At 38.7% G+C, this 19,626-nt stretch overlaps 1 protein-coding gene and 2 non-coding genes across 3 annotated transcripts; 1 reads left to right on the forward strand and 2 right to left on the reverse strand.

The window, feature by feature from the left end:
- Positions 1-7,066: 7,066 nt before the first annotated feature.
- On the reverse strand, positions 7,067-7,138 carry Trnam-cau (transfer RNA methionine (anticodon CAU)). Its single transcript has one exon. It is a non-coding gene; the product is annotated as a tRNA-Met (tRNA).
- A 4,304-nt stretch (positions 7,139-11,442) lies between these two features.
- On the reverse strand, positions 11,443-11,514 carry Trnam-cau (transfer RNA methionine (anticodon CAU)). The gene has a single exon. It is a non-coding gene; the product is annotated as a tRNA-Met (tRNA).
- A 977-nt stretch (positions 11,515-12,491) lies between these two features.
- On the forward strand, positions 12,492-18,358 carry LOC140136854 (UDP-glucuronosyltransferase 2B20-like). The gene is made up of 5 exons (XM_072158456.1): positions 12,492-14,096; positions 15,413-15,469; positions 15,733-15,892; positions 16,410-16,629; positions 17,272-18,358. The coding sequence occupies exons 1-5, from the start codon at positions 13,665-13,667 to the stop codon at positions 17,549-17,551; spliced, it is 1,149 nt and encodes a 382-aa protein (XP_072014557.1). The 5' UTR covers positions 12,492-13,664; the 3' UTR covers positions 17,552-18,358.
- The last annotated feature ends 1,268 nt before the right edge of the window (positions 18,359-19,626 follow it).

The following is a 19,626-nucleotide window of genomic DNA, read 5'->3' on the forward strand; positions in this document are numbered from 1 at the left end:
ACATATACCTCTGCGAACTCAGTGCTCACAAGAAATGTCTTTAATGCAGACAGGTGTTGTCAACATGCTTTATACTGTTCAGGTTCTGCAAGGATAATCTATTCTAGTGTTCTACTTTAATTATATTAATCCAACTGAAGTGTACTGGAAGATGAGCAATTAACAAAGCCTCAATTGATCTGAATATTTTAAAGTCAACTATGTACCCTTTATGACAAGAGTGGTGCCCACAGGGCCAAAAATGTGCAACTTGTCAGGGGGGATGGCTACTTACCAAAAGTGGGTTAACCAATAGTTTCAAGTTTCTCTTGTGTGGAAGGCAAATAATTAAGAAACTATTAATTACTGATAAATGAATGAATGAATGAATGAATGAATGAATGAATGAATGAATGAATGAATGAATGAATGATGTATAACCATATAATCAAATAAATCGATCTGTATAAATAAATTAAAATATAAAATAAAATAAAATAAATGTTGATAATGATTATTTTGACAAAGCATTCGTAATGGACATGCCGAAGAAGAAAATAACGGTATCCAACAGCGCATTCTGAGCATAGGCCTACTGGACAATTGGAATGTAACATTAAATTTAATATTCCAAAAGACGAAAAAGTAGGGAAACATCCACCATCTAAACAATTCATAACACCAACACCCCCTTGACATAAGGCCTACACTCAAACAAACAAATATACAAACAAACAAAATCTTCATTTTACATTTTGCAGAAGCACAGATAACACAAATGTCAACAAGCGATACGGGTTTTTTTTTGCACCTGAATAGCAATGCTGTAGTGAACCAGTAGTGAGCCATCATCAAGCGCGTCGACGTCAGGGCGCGGTATGCGCGTGCCAAAATAGTTTAAGTTTACGCAGCTTACGCGTACGCATTACACACGTGATACGCGTTTCGTTGACAATATTGTCGCCTGATAAACAATCAAAACAATCGCAGATAGCAGTTTGTTGAGCTTCTGTTGCAAATGTGCTTATCTATTTTGTGATAAAGGAGGAATTTCTACTTGGCAATGCCTGAGATCTTAAGCAACCGTTCTCATTGTCAGTCTCTCCTTCAGCAGCCTTGACGATTCAGCTGAGCTGTCGCAACCTGAGGAAATAGGCTCACCCCTTGCAACCTCCTCTCCAACCCTGAATTCTAAACAGAAGAAAGGAAAAGGTATAATTAAACATCGGAAGTTGAAAGCCCTGGTGATAAACTGCGATGGCCTTTATGAAAAGATGCCACAGCTTGAATCACTCATAGACATGCACAGACCAGATGTTATCTTTGGTACATTTAAATAGTTCTATATTCACCGCGGAGATCACACCTCCTGGCTTTACTACTCTTAGAAGAGATAGAACCCATGCTCGCAAAGGCGGAGTTTTTATTATGACTAGCGGGATACCCGCGCTTCGCGCGGGTCCCCGCTAGATGAGTAAATGGGAGCGTTCACTATAACAGGAAGAATTACTGAACAGATAGAATCATTGAAAAGGTACATTTTTATTTATCTAAATCTGTCTATTCTATACATTTTCTTTTTTAGTTTCTTCTGCTTAGCTTGTGATTTTCCGTTTCCATGTTATTTATTTATTTAACCCGTTCCCATGATTTTCTAAATCTGTTCTTCCTTACATTTCCCTTTTAGCATCTTTTTTTATTTGCTGCTTGTGATTTCCCGTTTCCATGTTTGTTACTTAATTCTGTTCTCATTATTTTAGCTTCTTTTTTTCTTACATTTCCTGATTAGTTTCTTTCCTTCTTTGTTTCGTTCCCGTTTCATTTAGTTACTTGAACCCGTTAGCCTAATTACTCGTACCCTTTTGTCCTCATTTTAATTTATAGTACCGCTTCATGTTGTTTATACAACACACATCTTTTCCCCGTATTTATTACGTCCTCTCATAGCGTGTCTGCGGACGTGTTCACCCGGTATTCCGTGACCCGTCCATGTACCTGTTTGCCCTTTATTTTTCCTTCTTTCCGTATTATCGTGTCCACTGGTCTCTGGCTCGCAAGTCGCGTGGCTCTGCGCCGTTTACGCGCGCATTGGCGTAATGCGAATTACGCACGCGGCGCCGACGCGATGCCGGCCAGCTGCAGTGACGCGTAGGCTGGTAACCGATTTTCATAACAAAACCCAGTTTTTACCCATATTTTCACTGTTTTGCAGCCAATTCTTGCCCGTTTCAACCAAATTTTCGCATTACCGTCTCGGTATATTCCTCGATCTCCCGTATGAATTTGGTGACATTTGGATCGAAACTGACGGAGCCTTTGATTAACCCAGATAGATACATACAACATTCCCCTATTTATAGTAAGATAAATGACGATCTTATTGCATCAGAATGTAATATCTCTAGTGATGCCGAAATTTTGTGGGCTGAAATCCACATTCAAGGTCACCAGCCACTTATCATTGGTTCCTTCTACCGACCTCCACGCTCGCCATCAGCCAATCTTGACCAACTTGCCATTACGCTGTCTGAAATCCAATCCAAATTCAAAAATGCCATTGTCATCCTGGCAGGAGATTTTAATCTCGCAGATATTGATTGGTCAGAAAGGGAAGTGAAAAAGTACGCAATTGAACCATCAAAATGTGCCCTCCTTCTCAATATCTGCAATGAATTTTTCCTGGATCAAAAGGTTACAGAGCCTACGCGGATATCAGGAGCCACTAAAACATTCTGGACCTGGTACTCACATCGCATCCCAACTTTGTTGATTCCTGTAAGGCTGTAGCCGGGTTAAGCGACCACGAGGCTGTTAGTTTTACCATTAACACCAAACCGAGAATCAACAAGAAAGTCAAGAGGAAAGTTTTTCTCTTCGGGAAAGCGGATATGACTAGCATTCAGTCGGAGATGACAGACTTCCAACATTACTTCCTCGATAGTGACCCCTTCTCTCGATCAGTTCAAGAAAACTGGGACATGTTCACTGATGAGTTGAAGAGTGTTATGGACAACCACATCCCTTCCAAGACCTCCTGTTCTGATCACAAGAGTCCATGGATCACACGTGAAGTCCGAAGAATGTGCAAGAAAAAGCAAAGACTTTACAACAAAGCCAAGAAGTCTCAGCGTGCTCAAGATTGGAAGGAATACAAAGAATTCCAGAAAGCAACCCAAAAGAAACAGCGTCAAAATTACTGGACATACCAAAATAGTATGTTTGATGGTGATAAATCAAATAAATCATTCTGGCGCTTCATTAAATCCAAGAAACAGGACAGCACCAACATCACCTCACTAAAAAGTGGGTCAAAGGTGATATTTGACAGTAAAGGAAAAGCTAACATATTCAATGAGCAGTTTTGTTCTGTGTTTACCACAGAAATACTAGTGACATTCCTAAACTGGATGAACCTCCTTACCCAGATGTAATGAACATTACAGTTTCTTCAGAGGGTGTCCTCAAGCTCCTTCAATCCTTAAAGACTGACAAAGCAACTGGGCCAGATGCAATACCAGCTCGCATCTTGAAAGACACAGCCGTTGAAATTGCACCCATCCTCCAGGTGATCTTCCAACAGTCACTAGATACGGGGACAGTTCCACATGACTGGACGGTAGCCAACATCTCTCCTATATATAAGAAAGGTGAGCGCAATACTCCATCCAACTACAGGCCTGTGTCAATAACATCTATTTGTAGCAAATTGGTCGAGCACATTATTTTCTCCCAAGTCATGGATCACTTCGACACCCACAGCATCCTGAACGATGCCCAACATGGATTTCGGCCTGGTCGATCCTGTGAATCCCAGTTGATCATAACATCGCAAGACTTAGCCAAATCCCTGGACAACCGTGAACAAGTTGATGCCATAGTTTTAGATTTTTCCAAAGCATTTGATCGTGTACCCCACCAACGACTCCTGCTGAAATTGGATCACTATGGCATCAGAGGTTCTCTTCTTGATTGGATAAGCAATTTCTTAACCAAGCGACATCAGAGAGTGGTGATAGACGGTCAGTCTTCAGCGTGGGCTCCTGTCACTTCAGGCGTCCCACAGGGAACAGTCCTTGGGCCACTGTTATTCTTGGCTTTCATAAATGACCTTCCATCTGGTATATCATCCAAGATTCGCTTGTTCGCAGACGACTGTCTGATTTATAGATCCATATCATCCGTCAGTGACTCACAAGCTCTCCAAGAAGATCTTACTACACTCCATCACTGGTCGTCCAAATGGCAGATGCAATTCAATACAGATAAATGTCACACCATGAGAATCACCCTGCGTCGGAATGTCATCGAAACCAATTACCATCTTGGAGGAAGTGTTCTATCCGTAGTATCTGAGTATCCGTACCTGGGCTTGACAATGACAAACACCCTCTCCTGGCAGAAGCACATTAACAACATCACCACTCGTGCCAATAGAATGCTCGGCCTCATTCGTAGGAATCTCAGAGCCAGTCCTCAAAAGCTGAAACAACAGGCGTATTTCACCTTAGTCCGACCACACCTGGAATACTGCTGCACCGTGTGGAACCCTCATACCAAGAAACTCATCACTCAGGTTGAAAACATACAACGTCGCGCTGCCAGATTTGTCCTCGGTAATTACCATCAAAGAGAGAGTGTGACTGCCATGATCTCGGAACTGGAATGGACATCTCTTGAGAAGCGAAGACAGGCAGCCAGTCTGCAGATGATGTACAAGATCCACAATCAACTCATCGCCATCAATCCCAACAACTACTTAACAGCGATGCAGCCTAGTGCCACCCGGTCATTCCATCCAAGCAAGTACCAGATCATTCCAGCAAGGGTACAAGTCTACCAATACTCATTCTTCCCAAGGACTGTCGCCTGGTGGAATACCCTCCCTGATAACATCTTGACCTCGCCTTCACCAGAGGTCTTCAAGGGAGCGGTTGCAAGTCACATCTAAGCCTTGGCGCCTTTTTTACTCGCACCTGTATAATACCGCACCTGCACCTTTGGTTTCCGCACATGTGCCTACACCAGTCATCGGCATCAAATCCAGACTTTTGGACTCTGCTGATTATCACGTAGAAGTAGAAGAGGTCTCTCTACGGCGCCGTAGGTCTACTCCATAAAAATAGTAAGTTTCAGTAGGATAATTTGTTGATTTGTTTTTATTTATAAAATTGGAAATTACCACAGAAATTCAGTTGTGAATATGCTAGGTTTGCTGAATTGAGCAATTCACATCGATATTTTTAGTTTGAAAAACAATAGGAACAGTCCCTGGCGTATTTTTGGTCCGTGAGATCATTTATTTAATACAAAAAGTTGTTGGTCGCCCATCCATCCAGCAGCTGACCATGTACGATCGACTCAACATGCTCAATGGCGTAGCCAGCACTTTTTCAGAGGGTGGGCGAAGGGGGGAGGCTGGCTAGATCACCCTATATAATATACAGCTTACGCCGGCTCACAAATAGCTTGGTGTTTCTGAAATGTAACAAATTTTGAAAGCTTAGCCAAATCTTCATAAAAAAAAGTCGGATCCTGCTCATTTTTCACAGACAATCTATTTCCCAGGCCTAAATGAGGATTAAATATGAATCAGGGCCTAATTATTTGTTTTTAAGCCTGTCCTAATGTATTATATTCAGTCGTATTGTCGCACGTTTCCTCGTTTGAAACACTGTGACTTTTCAAACAAGGATATAGGAGATTCCTATTTACCGGTGTGCTCTCACTACTAGCAATTCAACTCGCTGATAGATGTATAGGCTTATACGGCACCTCGGTTACGTACCATTTGTCTCGAGCTATCTTCAATAGATAGCAAGGTGCCTGAATATAACTTCAGTAGACAGCAAGGTGCCTGAATCTTCAGTAGATAGCAAGGTGCTTGTACAAGCTATCTTCAGTAGATAGTAAGGTACCTGTAAAAGCTATCATCAGAAGATAGAAGGTAGGCCTACCTGTATAAGCTATGCTATCTTCAGTAGATAGCAAGGTGCCTGTATAAGCTATCTTCAGTAGATAGCAGGGTGCCTGTATAAGCTATCTTCAGTAGATAGCAAGGTACCTGTATAAGCTATCTTCAGTAGATAGCAAGGTACCTGTATAAGCTATCTTCAGTAGATAGCAAGGTGCTTGTATAAGCTATCTTCAGTAGATAGCAAGGTGCCTGTATAAGCTATCTTCAGTAGATAGCAAGGTACCTGTAAAAGCTATCATCAGAAGATAGAAGGTGCATGTATAAGCTATCTTCAGTACGGTAGATAGCAAGATGCCCGTATAAGCTGTCTTCAGTAGATAGCAAGGTGCCTGTATAGGCTATCTTCAGTAGATAGCAAGGTGCCTGTATAAGCTATCTTCAGTAGATAGCAAGGTGCCTGTATAGGCTATCTTCAGTAGATAGTAGGGTCCCCGTATAAGCTATCATCAGTAGATAGCACGGTGCTCGTATAAGCTATCTTCAGTAGATAGCAAGGTACATGTACAAGCTATCATTAGAAAATGGCAAGGTACCTGTATAAGCTATCTTCAGAAGATAGCAAGGTGCCCGTATAAGCTATCTTCAGTAGATAGCAAGGTACCTGTATAAGCTATCTTCAGTAGATAGCAAGGTATGTATAAGCTATCTTCAGTAGATAGCAAGGTACCTGTATAAGCTATCTTCAGTAGATAGCAAGGTGCCCATATAAGCTATCTTTAGTAGATAGCAAGGTACATGTACAAGCTATCATTAGAAAATGGCAAGGTACCTGTATAAGCTATCTTCAGTAGATAGCAAGGTGCCCGTATAAGCTATCTTCAGTAGATAGCAACATAATCTATCTTCAGTAGGCAGGAAGGTACAGGTGCCTTTAAAAACTATCTTCAGTAGATGGCAAAGTGCCTGTATAGGCTGTCTTCAGTAGAAAGGAGGGCCCGGTGCCTGTATAGGCTGTATTCGGTAGTGTGAGATAGCATTAAGAATTATCTTCCCACGGTTGCATGTATTTTCAAAATATGGCAAAAACATATTTCACCAAAACAACAGCGATGTCGTTGCAAAAAAGTGCAAAAATCAAAATAATCAAAATAAATCAACAACAACAAAATGACATAGCAGAGCAAGGTTTCGATCCTTGGACCTCTGGGTTATGGGCCCAGCACGCTTCCGCTGCGCCACTCTGCTTCACGATTCTGTTATGTGCGTAATGCAGTTAATAGAGGTTTTCTTTAGCTCATGCAATCATGCTGTCTCTTTTTTTATTCAAGTATTGGCGGGGAAATAAATCAATAATTCGCAAAACTGATCAACATTTTTTTAACAAGAAGAGGTGGCCGCGGCCGGCAAAATATTATGATAATGACGCAGTGAAGTACTGATGCGTTTTTCCATAATTATTTCGTTTCAATTGAAGAAATACAAGAACTATTATATTATAATATTAGGCAAACAAAATGAAGACGAGCGAGATGGTAGGAAGCCGTATTTTTCACATTAATTGTAGGTCTTTGTGTAAAATAATATATTATTTGATACTTAAAATAAACTTGTTAATTAACCATTTACTGTAGGCCTACTAATAAAGGTAAATACGGCAATTAAATGCAGTAGACAAAATTTTATATTATAGAATGTCCCACCGTAACATTTGTAGCTGTTCCTCCTGGTAAGTTGTGTGTTTATTGCCAGGGAGAGCTCATACATATACCTCTGCGAACTCAGTGCACACAAGAAATGTCTTTAATGCAGACAGGTGTTGTCAACATGCTTTATACTGTTCAGGTTTTGCAAGGATAATCTATTCTAGTGTTCTACTTTAATTATATTAATCTAACTGAAGTGTACTAGAAGATGAGCTATTAACAAAGCCTCAATTGATCTGAATATTTTAAAGCCAACTATGTACCCTTTATGACAAGAGTGGTGCCCACAGGGCCAAAAATGTGCAACTTGTCAGGGGGATGGCTACTTACCAAAAGTGGGTTAACCAATAGTTTCAAGTTTCTCTTGTGAGGAAGGCAAATAATTAAGTAACTATTAATTATTATATCACTCATACATAAATTCTAGACATTTCATTGGTTGATTACCATTTGCCATTTTTACTATCACCCTCTCCGTGTGATAGTCTTTACCATCATGTGCTCTGGCGTAGTGCGCCTGCGCAAAGCCGTGCGCTGACTCTTGGACTCGCCGATTTAGTTATGGGGTGGACCCCGAAAATGTGAAATATATAACAGCAAAACATGGTATTATGTTGATGAAAAAATGTATTTCCTACCTTAAATAGTATTTTAGTAATAGAATTTATGCATGAGTGATATAAAACAAATATTAACTGTCTTAAATTCGTGTAATGGTCGAAATATAATCACTCGGTGAAAGATGTATTGTTCCATTCCACTCGCCGTTCCGGCTCGTGGAATGGAACAATCCATCTTTCACCTCGTGATTATATTTCGACCATCACACTCACAGACAGTTAATATTTGTATACTGATAAATGAAGGAATGAATGAATGAATGATGTATAACCATATAATCAAATAAATCGATCTATATAAATAAATTAAAATATAAAATAAAATGAAATAAATGTTGATAATGATTATTTTGACAGAGCATTCGTAATTGACATGCCGAAGAAGAAAATAATCGTATCCAACAGCGCATTCTGAGCATAGGCCTACTGGACAATTGGAATGTAACATTAAATTTAATATTCCAAAAGACGAAAAAGTAGGGAAACATCCACCATCTAAACAATTCATAACACCCTCACCCCTTGACATAAGGCTTACACTCAAACAAACAAATATACAAACAAACAAAATCTTCATTTTACATTTTGCAGAAGCACAGATAACACAAGTGTCAACATGCGATACGGTTTTGGTTTTTTTTGCACCTGAATAGCAATGCTGTAGTGAACCAGTAGTGAGCCATCATCAAGCGCGGGCGCGGTATGCGCGTGCCAAAATGGTTTAAGTTTACGCAGCTTACGCGTACGCATTACACACGTGATACGCGTTTCGTTGACAATATTGTCGCCTAACAAACAATCAAAACAGAAACAGATAGCAGTTTGTTGAGCTTCTGTTGCTGTTCAGCTTCTAGCAAGAGTTGTGAAGACACTGAGATTTTACCGTGTCACCTATTTACGCCTTTATTTTACCAAAAGCAAATGTGTCTTATCTATTTTGTGATAAAGGAGGAATTTCTACTTGGCAATGCCTGAGATCTTAATCAACCGTTCTCATTGTCAGTCTCTCTACGGCGCCGTAGGTCTACTCCATAAAAATAGTAAGTTTCAGTAGGATAATTTGTTGATTTGTTTTTATTTATAAAATTGGCAATTACCACAGAAATTCAGTTGTGAATATGCTAGGTTTGCTGAATTGAGCAATTCACATCGATATTTTTAGTTTGAAAAACAATAGGAACAGTCCCTGGCGTATTTTTGGTCCGTGAGATCATTTATTTAATACAAAAAGTTGTTGGTCGCCCATCCATCCAGCAGCGTAGCCAGCACTTTTTCAGAGGGTAGGCGAAGGGGGGAGACTGACTAGATCACCCTATATAATATACAGCTTACGCCGGCTCACAAATAGCTTGGTGTTTCTGAAATGTAACACATTTTGAAAGCTTCTTAGCCAAATCTTCATAAAAAAGTCGGATCCTGCTCATTTTTCACAGACAATCTATTTCCCAGGCCTAAATGAAGATTAAAATATGAATCAGGGCCTAATTATTTGTTTTTAAGCCTTTCCTAATGTATTATATTCAGTCGTATTGCACTTTTCCTCGTTTGAAACACTGTGACTATAGGAGATTCCTATTTACCGGTGTGTTTACTAGCAATTCAACTCGCTGATAGATGTATAAGCTTATACGGCACCTAGGTTACGTATTTGTCTCGAGCTATCTTCGGTAGAGAGCAAGGTGCCCGCATAAGCTATTGTTAGTAGATAACAAGGTGCCTGAATATTATATCTTCAGTAGACAGCAAAGTGCCTGTATAAGCTATCTTCAGTAGATAGCAAGGTGCCTGTATAAGCTATCTTCAGTATATAGCAAGGTGTCTGTATAAGCTATCTTCAGTAGACAGCATGGTGTCTGTATAAGCTATATTCAGAAGATAGCAAGGTGCCTGTATAAGCTATCTTCAGTATATAGCAAGGTGCCTGTATAAGCTATCTTCACTAGATAGCAAGGTGCCTGTATAAGCTATCTTCAGTAGATAGCAAGGTGCCTGTATAAGCTATCTTCAGTAGATAGCAAGGTGCCTGTATAAGTTATCTTCAATAGATAGCAAGGTACATGTATAAGCTATCTTCAGTAGATAGCAAGGTGCCCGTATAAGCTATCTTCAGTAGATAGTAACATAATCTATCTTCGGTAGGCAGGAAGGTGCCTTTAAAAACTATCTTCAGTAGATGGCAAAGTGCCCGTATAGGCTGTCTTCAGTAGAAAGGAGGGCCCGGTGCCTGTATAGGCTGTATTCGGTAGTGTGAGATAGCAAAGGTACGTGTATAAGCTATCTTCAGCCTGATAGCAAGCCTATATTCTGTAGATAGTAAGGTGCCTTTATAAGCTATCTTCAGTAGATAGAGCCTATACTCATACACACCCACATACGCACTTTTACTTTTTAGATTCTTCAGGAGCGCACTGGGCAAACAAAATTTGGGTCATCAACTCACAACTTCTATCGGCAAAAAAAATATTCACCGGCTATGTTCAGTAGATAGCAATGTATATGTCTTCGCAGACCCGGAGTAATTAATGACACCCGCCGCCATTCGTGTTAATAAGGCCAGGGAAGACCCAAATGCTTATTTCACATCGACACGCATTTTCCCTATATCAAAAATGGTTCGTAAACGGGATAGCAACAGGTCGATCGTGATATTTGCACCCGTTTGGGCTCATTTGAAGAGTCAACCCATACCAAAGCAAACTGGCGATGAAAGGTTGGGTGGCTTTTTAAGACGTTTTCCGTGTTTCTTGCCATTGGAAGTGATTAGCAACACCGATGTCACGGCAAGGAAGCCAACGGACACCGTCTGATGACAGTTTTGAATTTAGGATATAGGCCAGGGCCCGAGAAATAATTATGGTATGGGATTATTACAAAGGAGAAAATTAAACAGAGAAGACAAAGAAGAAGAATATCCAAAAGGGAGACAAGTTAATTTTGAGTAAAAAAATGTTGAAAGTAATTTTGCTTTATTTCGTGCCGTTAAATTATGTAAAAACAGAATTTACAAAAATGACAAGCAAACAACAAATATCGTGAGCCAGAGATAGATGGCATGTTTTGAGAATTGCTAACGATGACCGTACCCCCTTAAGAATTATCTTCCCACGGTTGCATGTATTTTCAAAATATGGCAAGAAAATATTTCACCAAAACAACAGCGATGTCGTTGAAAAAAAGTAAAAAAATAAAAAAATAATCAAAATAAATCAACAACAACAAAATGACATAGCAGAGCAAGGTTTCGATCCTTGGACCTCTGGGTTATGGGCCCAGCACGCTTCCGCTGCGCCACTCTGCTTCACGATTCTGTTATGTGCGTAATGCAGTTAATAAAGGTTTTCTTTAGCTCATGCAATCATGCTGTCTCTTCCCGGGTAAAATCTCACGCATTGTCATGAATAATTTGTTGCTCCTACCCCCTCCCCCCCACCCTTCCAGCTTTTCACATTCCCGAGCGCCGTGGCTCAAATAATCATGGTACAAAATGAACAATAAAGTCGGCAAATCCCGGTACGCCTCTGTCTCACGCCAAACAATTCCAAAAAGTTGACAGCCCTGTTCACCGATCAAGTGATGGCTGATACGTCTCGTGCATGTGTATCAGTCATTGAATCAGTGACGTATAAACTGTCGCTGTTCGTCTTGCGTCTTATTTATACGTCCTAGCTGCGTGAAGCTCCGCTCAATAATAATACGATCAGAGACATAGAAATATGATAAAAGTTTGTTAATAACCTTGTATATTTACAAAATACAGAAACTGTGCTTAAGATTTCTTTGATTTTAACTTATGAACCAATTAATATTGATCAGACCGTTTGCGATGTACCAAACCTGTATTCACTTTAACAAACACGTCTTAAGAACCAAAAAGCGCATTTTAATCAAATAAGATTCAAATATAACCATGTGGGTAATTTCAATATAGGCCTACTGCCACGTAAAATAGCAGAGATGTGATGATGGAGGTAGAACTTTTTAAATGACCCTCGTAACTCTCTCATTCCCAGACGCAATGGAGTGATGGCTACCTGCACCATGTTGAATGATAAAAGTACGTGAAAGTAAACATTTGTGAAAAAAAAAATTAAAAATGAATAAATTTGTCAACGTAAAATCAGTTTCCCTTTAAGAACGAATATAGTTTTTAGCCATGGGAAATTTGGCGTCAGTTTGCAGGACCTTTTTTGGTCCAATAGACAGAATGGTATTTATCTAAGCTTTTGACATAACGCTTTTGGTTCCGACTGATTAAACAGTGTTATGTTTACCAGCGTGCTGATATCATGGTATCTAAGCAAATTTTGATCAATGACATTGGACTATAATTAATAACGGGTTCGGTAAATCTAGGTTTTGTTTTGATTTGCAATTGACTTTACAATATTTGGAAAATGGTTCTGGGAGAACGAGTCCGGCCACTACCTCACTAGGATCCACAACATATGTTCATCTATCAAGGCACAATTCTTTAACCCCAATACATTGCACATTCATTGAATGACCTTTGAAAATTTGGGTACAAAAACTCATACTCTGAAACTTGAGGTCAAATTTTGCACTATGATTGTTTAGTGAGGTTATTGAACTATGCCATTGGAATGAGGCCATTGTGATCCTTAGTGCCTGCTGATATAAATAATTGGTGCAAGTCGATATAGTTTTGAACTTGGTCATGTTGGTTCGGACCAGAAACACCGCGTTAAGGCTATTGCACTCGAGTTGTGTATAGCCAAGCTTTTCTGTACACTGTTCACGGTATGCTCTTTGACGTCGGTAATGGGTATGGAATGATGTGGTCAACGTGATCTGGAAAGAAGTTGCTGTCATGAGCTTGGCAAGAAATTACTTTGATCGCACAACTTGTTCTATAGGCCTATAGGCATAGAGCATCATAGTCTGAATCTCGTGGCGCCACTCAAATGCTTCAAGCAATAAACAGGTCACAAACAAAATCTCATCATTTATCACGTAATTAAGTGCAGCAACAACAATGAACAGGATAGAGTTTATTCATCAGAAGCTAGGGATCTTCGTCGCCATTGTCGTCACCATCACTCTAGTGCAATGTCCACCATGTGCCATCGGTGCAAAGATCTTAGTAGCTCATCCGGCGACAACCATCTTCGTCCAAAGTCATGTTCGTTTCCAAAGCGTTTTATCTCACGAACTCGTGAAACGAGGACATCATGTTGTGATGTTATCAAGCTCGATCCTTAAAAATCGAGGGAATTCAGAAGAAAACTATTCAGAAATGGTCACCTTTAAGCTACCTTATGATGAGAATGTATACCTGGACCGGCATCGTAAATTTTTTAACATGGTTATTAACCCTGACGTAACTTTGAGTGACATCTTTACGTTTTCAGACACAATTCTTGCAGATTGTAATTATCTGTGGAACGATACAGACGCTCTTGAGAGACTAAAAGTGAAAATTTCGATCTGATGTTGGTGAATCCTTTCGGACAATGCGAGTATCTACTCCATTGCTATCTAGGAATACCGTTCGTAGTGTTCACTCCTGCCATGAGATTCCCAACTTTCAACGAAGATATTTTTCGCGTGCCAGCACCGATGTCTTATGTCCCAGGTACGATGACTGGTTTCTCAGATGATATGTCACTGTTTCAAAGAACAGTTAATTTCATCACAAGGACGGTTCTTCAATCTATTATCTCACATTATATGATATCTTCGTATGATACGCTCAAAGAGGAACAAGGTTTGTGTCCCGGAACGTCGCTGCTTGAATTGAACAGGAAGGCAGACTTGTGGCTTGTCAACGCGGACGTTGCAGGAGACTTCCCTCTTCCAGCTACGCCAAATATTATCTCGATTGGGGGACTTATGAACGAGCCAGCGAAGCCTTTAAAACCGGTAAGCCTGCATGAAATTTTGAACGAATTGAAATGTGTTATTTATTAGAATAGTCAAAACTTGCATATAGGCCTATACCTAAAAATATTGCACCCACCACCATTTAGCTACCATTTTATGCCCATCAAACCATTTTTGCATAGCTTGGTCCTCCCATATTCTTGTCACCAAAGACATACTAAAGGACTCGTTTATCTTTATCTGGTACTTTCAATTATTCACATGGCTTTTTACACACGTACTTTGACTGGGTCAACAATTACGAAATTACGTAAAGAAAGTAGATCGTTCTGATTCCATTTTCCAAAGTGTGACGTCAATCGAACGGCATATAATATTCTAGACTGCTCTGCATTCCCTTTTTTGATAAACAATTCATATATACCATTCCACGCATAAAATACAACACATCGATCCCTGTAATTGGCCTGCCATTTTTCTCATGGATAGCTAGCTGTTGGATCAGAACAGGATTGGTGGATTTTCCATAGTCAGAGGGATTAGGGGGATGATAAATAAAAATGGTCTACTACAGTAGACTAATAATATTCCGGGTTCAGTGAAGGTTATTTTTGTATTGTTTAAGTTGCTTTAAACTTTGTTCATTACAGTCGCGCCAGACAGATACGCAATTTAGTTCAGGTCTACTCTTTACACTTTACGCTTAAATTGAATCAACCAAATGTGTTTGAGCAACAGTTTTGAAATAAGAGTAAGACATTAAGTCCCCCACCGAGCTACATGCACATTGACTCGCCGTAGTATATAGCATACATTTCAAATTATAGGCCTACTAGATCACCATAACTCTTAGGAAAAAGGTTCCAAGTAGAACCGAGTAAAAGGTTCTTCAGTTGTCTTCAGTTCACCATAACTCTTAGGGAAAAGGTTCCAAGTAGAACCGAAGGTTCTTTCAAAGGTTCTTCAGTGTTTTCAGTTCACCATAACTCTTAGGAAAAAGGTTCCAAGTAGAACTGAGTAAAAGGTTCTTCAGTTGTCTTCAGATCACCATAACTCTTAGGAAAAACGTTCCAAGTAGAACCAAAGGTTCTTCAGTTGTCTTCAGTTCACCATAACTCTTAGGAAAAGGTTCCAAGTAGAACCGAGTAAAAGGTTCTTCAGTTGTTCTGTGTAGAACCTTAAACTAAGGCAAGAAAGAACCATTTTGGTCGGACATGAAGCAGGTTCTGTAAATGCCAGAAACAACCATTTTGGGGTTCTTGCAATCAACCATAGCTCCTAAATGTAGAATCCGTAGAACCCTATTCCTCTGACTTTTTCTAAGAGTTCAAGATAAACTTCATTTAATTATACAGGAGCTGAAGATGTTCGTTGAAGACCATGAAATGAACGGAGTCATATTAGTTTCAATGGTAAGTAGGTCGTCTCGATATAGTTTTCATGTCTCATGCAATACAAGAAAATGATCACTTTTGACCATACTATTTCCCGCTGTTGTATTATGAAAACCGGTAACTTTTATAGGCCCCTATTACCGCTTTTGCGCGCTATAACTGATTATTCGGTTACGAAATTGATTGATTTGTTTATTTGTTTGTTTATAATGTATTTGTTTATTTATAGAAGAATACAGAAATATCCATATTTAAGTTTATATTATTTTTCTTGTTTACAGGGTTCATCGATCACATTGAATGATAAAGATGCCTACATGTATATCAATGCTTTGGGTCGCCTACCATATCGAGTAATATTCCGGCATATGGAAAATATGACCCATAATGTTAGCAACCATATCAAAATTGTACAATGGATGCCTCAAAATGATTTATTAGGTTTGTATTGATTTGTGTCTCCACTTTTGACTGTTTTATTCTACTGAGCGAGTTACTATTTGGATTTATAGCTGAACTAAAATGCTGTATGTCAAAAAAATATAAATTGCTATCTTCAGTAGATAGCAGTGAAATATCATACAATCACAACTCACAAGAGCCAAAGTTGACACGAGATGCCTATCAAAGTAATTGTTATGTTTTTGTTTTGTTTGTTTGTTTGTTTGTTTGTTTGTACTGTTTGGTAGTTGTCTCATGTATTGATCCGCTGCATGCTATTTTGTTGTTGTTGTTGTTGTTTTCTAAGGATTTTCACAGCAGCATCATAATTTAAATAAACTTATCTTTTTAAAGAGGGTCCAATCGCATGCACGTGTAGGCCTACATTTTCAGTATAGATATTATGATTTTGATTTGAACGCTTTTGCGCGCAAAATAATGGTCTACCGTGGTTGATTGATTGATTGATTGATTGATTGATTGATTGATTGATTGATTGATTTTTACATTACACCAGGTCATCCCAGGACAAAACTATTCATCGGTCATGCTGGTCTCAACGGCATATACGAAGCTCTTTACAACGCCATACCGATGGTTCTGATTCCGCATGGCTTAGATCAAAATGATAACGCAGTAAGAATGTGTAAAAAGGGTGTTGCTTTGTGCCTTGATAGGCAGAACTTGGACGAAAATAAACTACACGATGCCATCGTTGAGGTGCTAAGTCAAAAAAGGTAGGTTTAGTAATAAAAATGCGATTTTATTTCACGGAAGCGCATGATTTTTCTTTAAAAATTAATGCAAACTTATCCCTTGTATGCCGGGATATTGTATATCTTGAGTTTGCGACAAACATAGAGCAGCAATGTGAGATTATGTCCTTGTTACTTGTTGCCTCGGCTGAAACATTTGAGTGGCGCCACGAGATTTTTATGTCGGCTGAAAAACCTTAGGGGTTGCTACGACACCTCCCCTTCGTTAGTGCTATCTTCAGTAAATAGCAGTGAATTTCCTTTCATAACAATAAGGTAGTTTACTATATGAAGTTGAATAGGTATAGTCAACTAATCATTATGTTTGGTTGGTCCCAAAGGTCCGATTTCTCGAGTAGGTGATGTACGATGTGAAATTAGGCCTACAGGTAAGCACGGACTAATTGTGCTTAATTAAGCCTGATGGTTTAAGCACGACCACCAGCCATGGTTCGAGAAACCGGTCCGCAAAATCTTTGTAATTTGCTGTTTTTGTCGCGGAAAGGGTATTGTGAAATCACTTTTCCAATGTGAAGAAATCAGACCTAAAGTCACAATGTATAAGAAATAAGTTCCTCTTATAATATTCAATGAATTGTTTTATATATGTTTTCCGAATTTCAGATATAAGGATGCGGCTGAACACTGGTCCAATCTCCACAAAGACCAGCCTTTAACACCTCGAGAAAGAGCTGTATTTTGGATCGAACATGTTCTCAAATACGGGGGTGCTCATCTCAGACCGCATGGGTTTGACATGAACTTTGTCCAATATCATACGTTGGATGTTGGTATTTTGATTGTTGCTTTTGTTACGTTATTTGTTGCTATTGTCACTACTTGCTGTGTAAAAGGTTACAAAATGATTGCTCATCGAACATATTTTAAGCAGAAGCAAAGCTAGATGTACGAGCAGACAAGCTCATAATCCCGGGCAAGTAATGCAATATTCATCATGACCCATTATGACACGGCAGGGACACATGTAGCTCGAAGGGGGTCTCCCCGTCAGTCTGAAATACCATCAGTCCGATGTTTAGGGTTAGGGTTATGATTAGATTTAGGGTTAGGGTTAGGTTTAGGTTTAGAGTTAAGGTTAAGTTTAGGGTTAGTGTTAGGGTTAGGTTTAGGGTCAGCGTTAGGCTTCATAAAATTAGGACTAGCGGTGGTTCGGATTCGGACTGACAGGGTTTCGGACTGACGGGGTGTAACCGCTCGAAGTGAGTAGACTGTATAAACTATATTATATTATATTATTGATCATACAAATCTAGAAATATTATATATCAGTGCAAATCCAGAAATATTATATATCAGTTATTTTAATTAATATATTAATTAAAGGAGTATTTCGTGATCCTAGCATCCTCTTTTTATGACATTTTTCAGTACATATCCACGAAAAAAGCATATTCCAAAAATTTCAGTTGATTCCGATTTTGCGTTTGCGAGTTATGCATGATTACGGTATGTGTATTACACTGCTCCATAGACAATACGTTGTAATTTCGTTCTGGTGCACCAGAACGAAATTTAAATTTCGCGATATCTTTGCTAAACGAATTAAACTGCAAGAAATATTTTGTACATAAACATTATGTAGCCAGAGTATTCTAGTGATATAAAAATCTCAACTTGTTTTGAGAAAAGTGGGGGGATGAGGCTGTGGATCACGAAATGTCCTTTTAATTGTTCATTTGGTGTCTTACATTTAAGGGCTGGGGTATGAACGTTTGGACAGTATTTATTTTGGGACATTAGAGCACATCAGACATATCGAATTGCATTCTGAATACGAAGAATGTCATTCTGATATCAAATAATTTTGATTTTTGAAATTCGCAATTTAATACACATTTTATGGCAAATCATTAAAATTGATATTTTGATATTTAACAGTACTTGAAGTAAACTTTATAAATCTGATGATTTATACTTAAAGTGTATGTAGGTGGGATGAAAAGCCGACGATCAATTGAAAATTTTGACCTTTCGCATTAAAGATATGGATTTTTTCCCAAAACACCAAAAAAAATTAGGTCTTTTTGGGAAAAAAATCCATATCTTCAATATGAAAGGTCAAAATTTTCAATTGACCGTCGGCTTTTCCTCCCTGCTACATACACTTTAAGAATATATCATTAGATTTATATAATTAACTTCGAGGACAGTTATATATCAAAATTTGAAAAATATCAAATTTTTATAATTTGTCATAAAATTTGTATTATATTGTGATTTTAAAAAATGAAAATTATTTGATATCAGAAAGACATGCTTCGTATTCAGAATGCAATTCGATAGGTCTGAGGTGCTCTCATGTCCCACAAAAATTCTGTCGAAACGCAATAAACGCTCATTTTGGATCCCTTAAGTCTTGTTGGGAAAATCAGAGAAATGAAAATCCTGTTGAAGAGTGATGACAAAATATGGTAAAAGTCACAAGTCGCGTCCACATGCAGTTCTGAGACGCGTTTACTTGTGGTATCGTCCCAGCAAACGCAAAACGTTTGACAGAAACGTTTAAATGTCGGGTTATATAACGTTTTAATAACATTCAAAAACATTTTGTGAAACATTCTAACATAATTTAGTGTTGGCAAAATATTTTGCAAAAAATGTCTGCCAACAAAACTTTTGCAGTAACATTTTGACATTTACAAAATGTTTGGTTTTTTTATTATAAAATAAATAACCCGACATTTTAATGTTATCAAAATATTTTGACCAACATCAAAACATATGTAACACATTTACAATGTTTAAAAAAAATGTTTTTGCTGAGGTTTAATGTTGAGAAATTCGCAAATAAAGTTAATGTTATTTTAATTGTTGTTTTATCAAGTTTATATTAGACATGTCCAAGTTCAAACGCTATGGCTATATGATAAATAACTGTCATTTTTCATTCGCAGAGATACTATGTCTCAAATAATCAGTGGCGTATAGCCAAGAGGGCAAGGGGAGCTGCTCCCATGT

The sequence above is a fragment of the Amphiura filiformis genome, chromosome 17, assembly GCF_039555335.1.
Source record: "Amphiura filiformis chromosome 17, Afil_fr2py, whole genome shotgun sequence".
Lineage (NCBI taxonomy): Eukaryota > Metazoa > Echinodermata > Ophiuroidea > Amphilepidida > Amphiuridae > Amphiura > Amphiura filiformis.

Bases quoted from the DNA above. Each gene is read 5' to 3' on its own strand.
- LOC140136854 (XM_072158456.1), top strand. From the start codon at position 13,665: ATGTTGGTGAATCCTTTCGGACAATGCGAGTATCTACTCCATTGCTAT. The intron at 14,097-15,412 runs GTAAGCCTGCAT...TTAATTATACAG, and splicing joins CAGCGAAGCCTTTAAAACCG to GAGCTGAAGATGTTCGTTGA. The intron at 16,630-17,271 runs GTAGGTTTAGTA...TCCGAATTTCAG, and splicing joins GAGGTGCTAAGTCAAAAAAG to ATATAAGGATGCGGCTGAAC.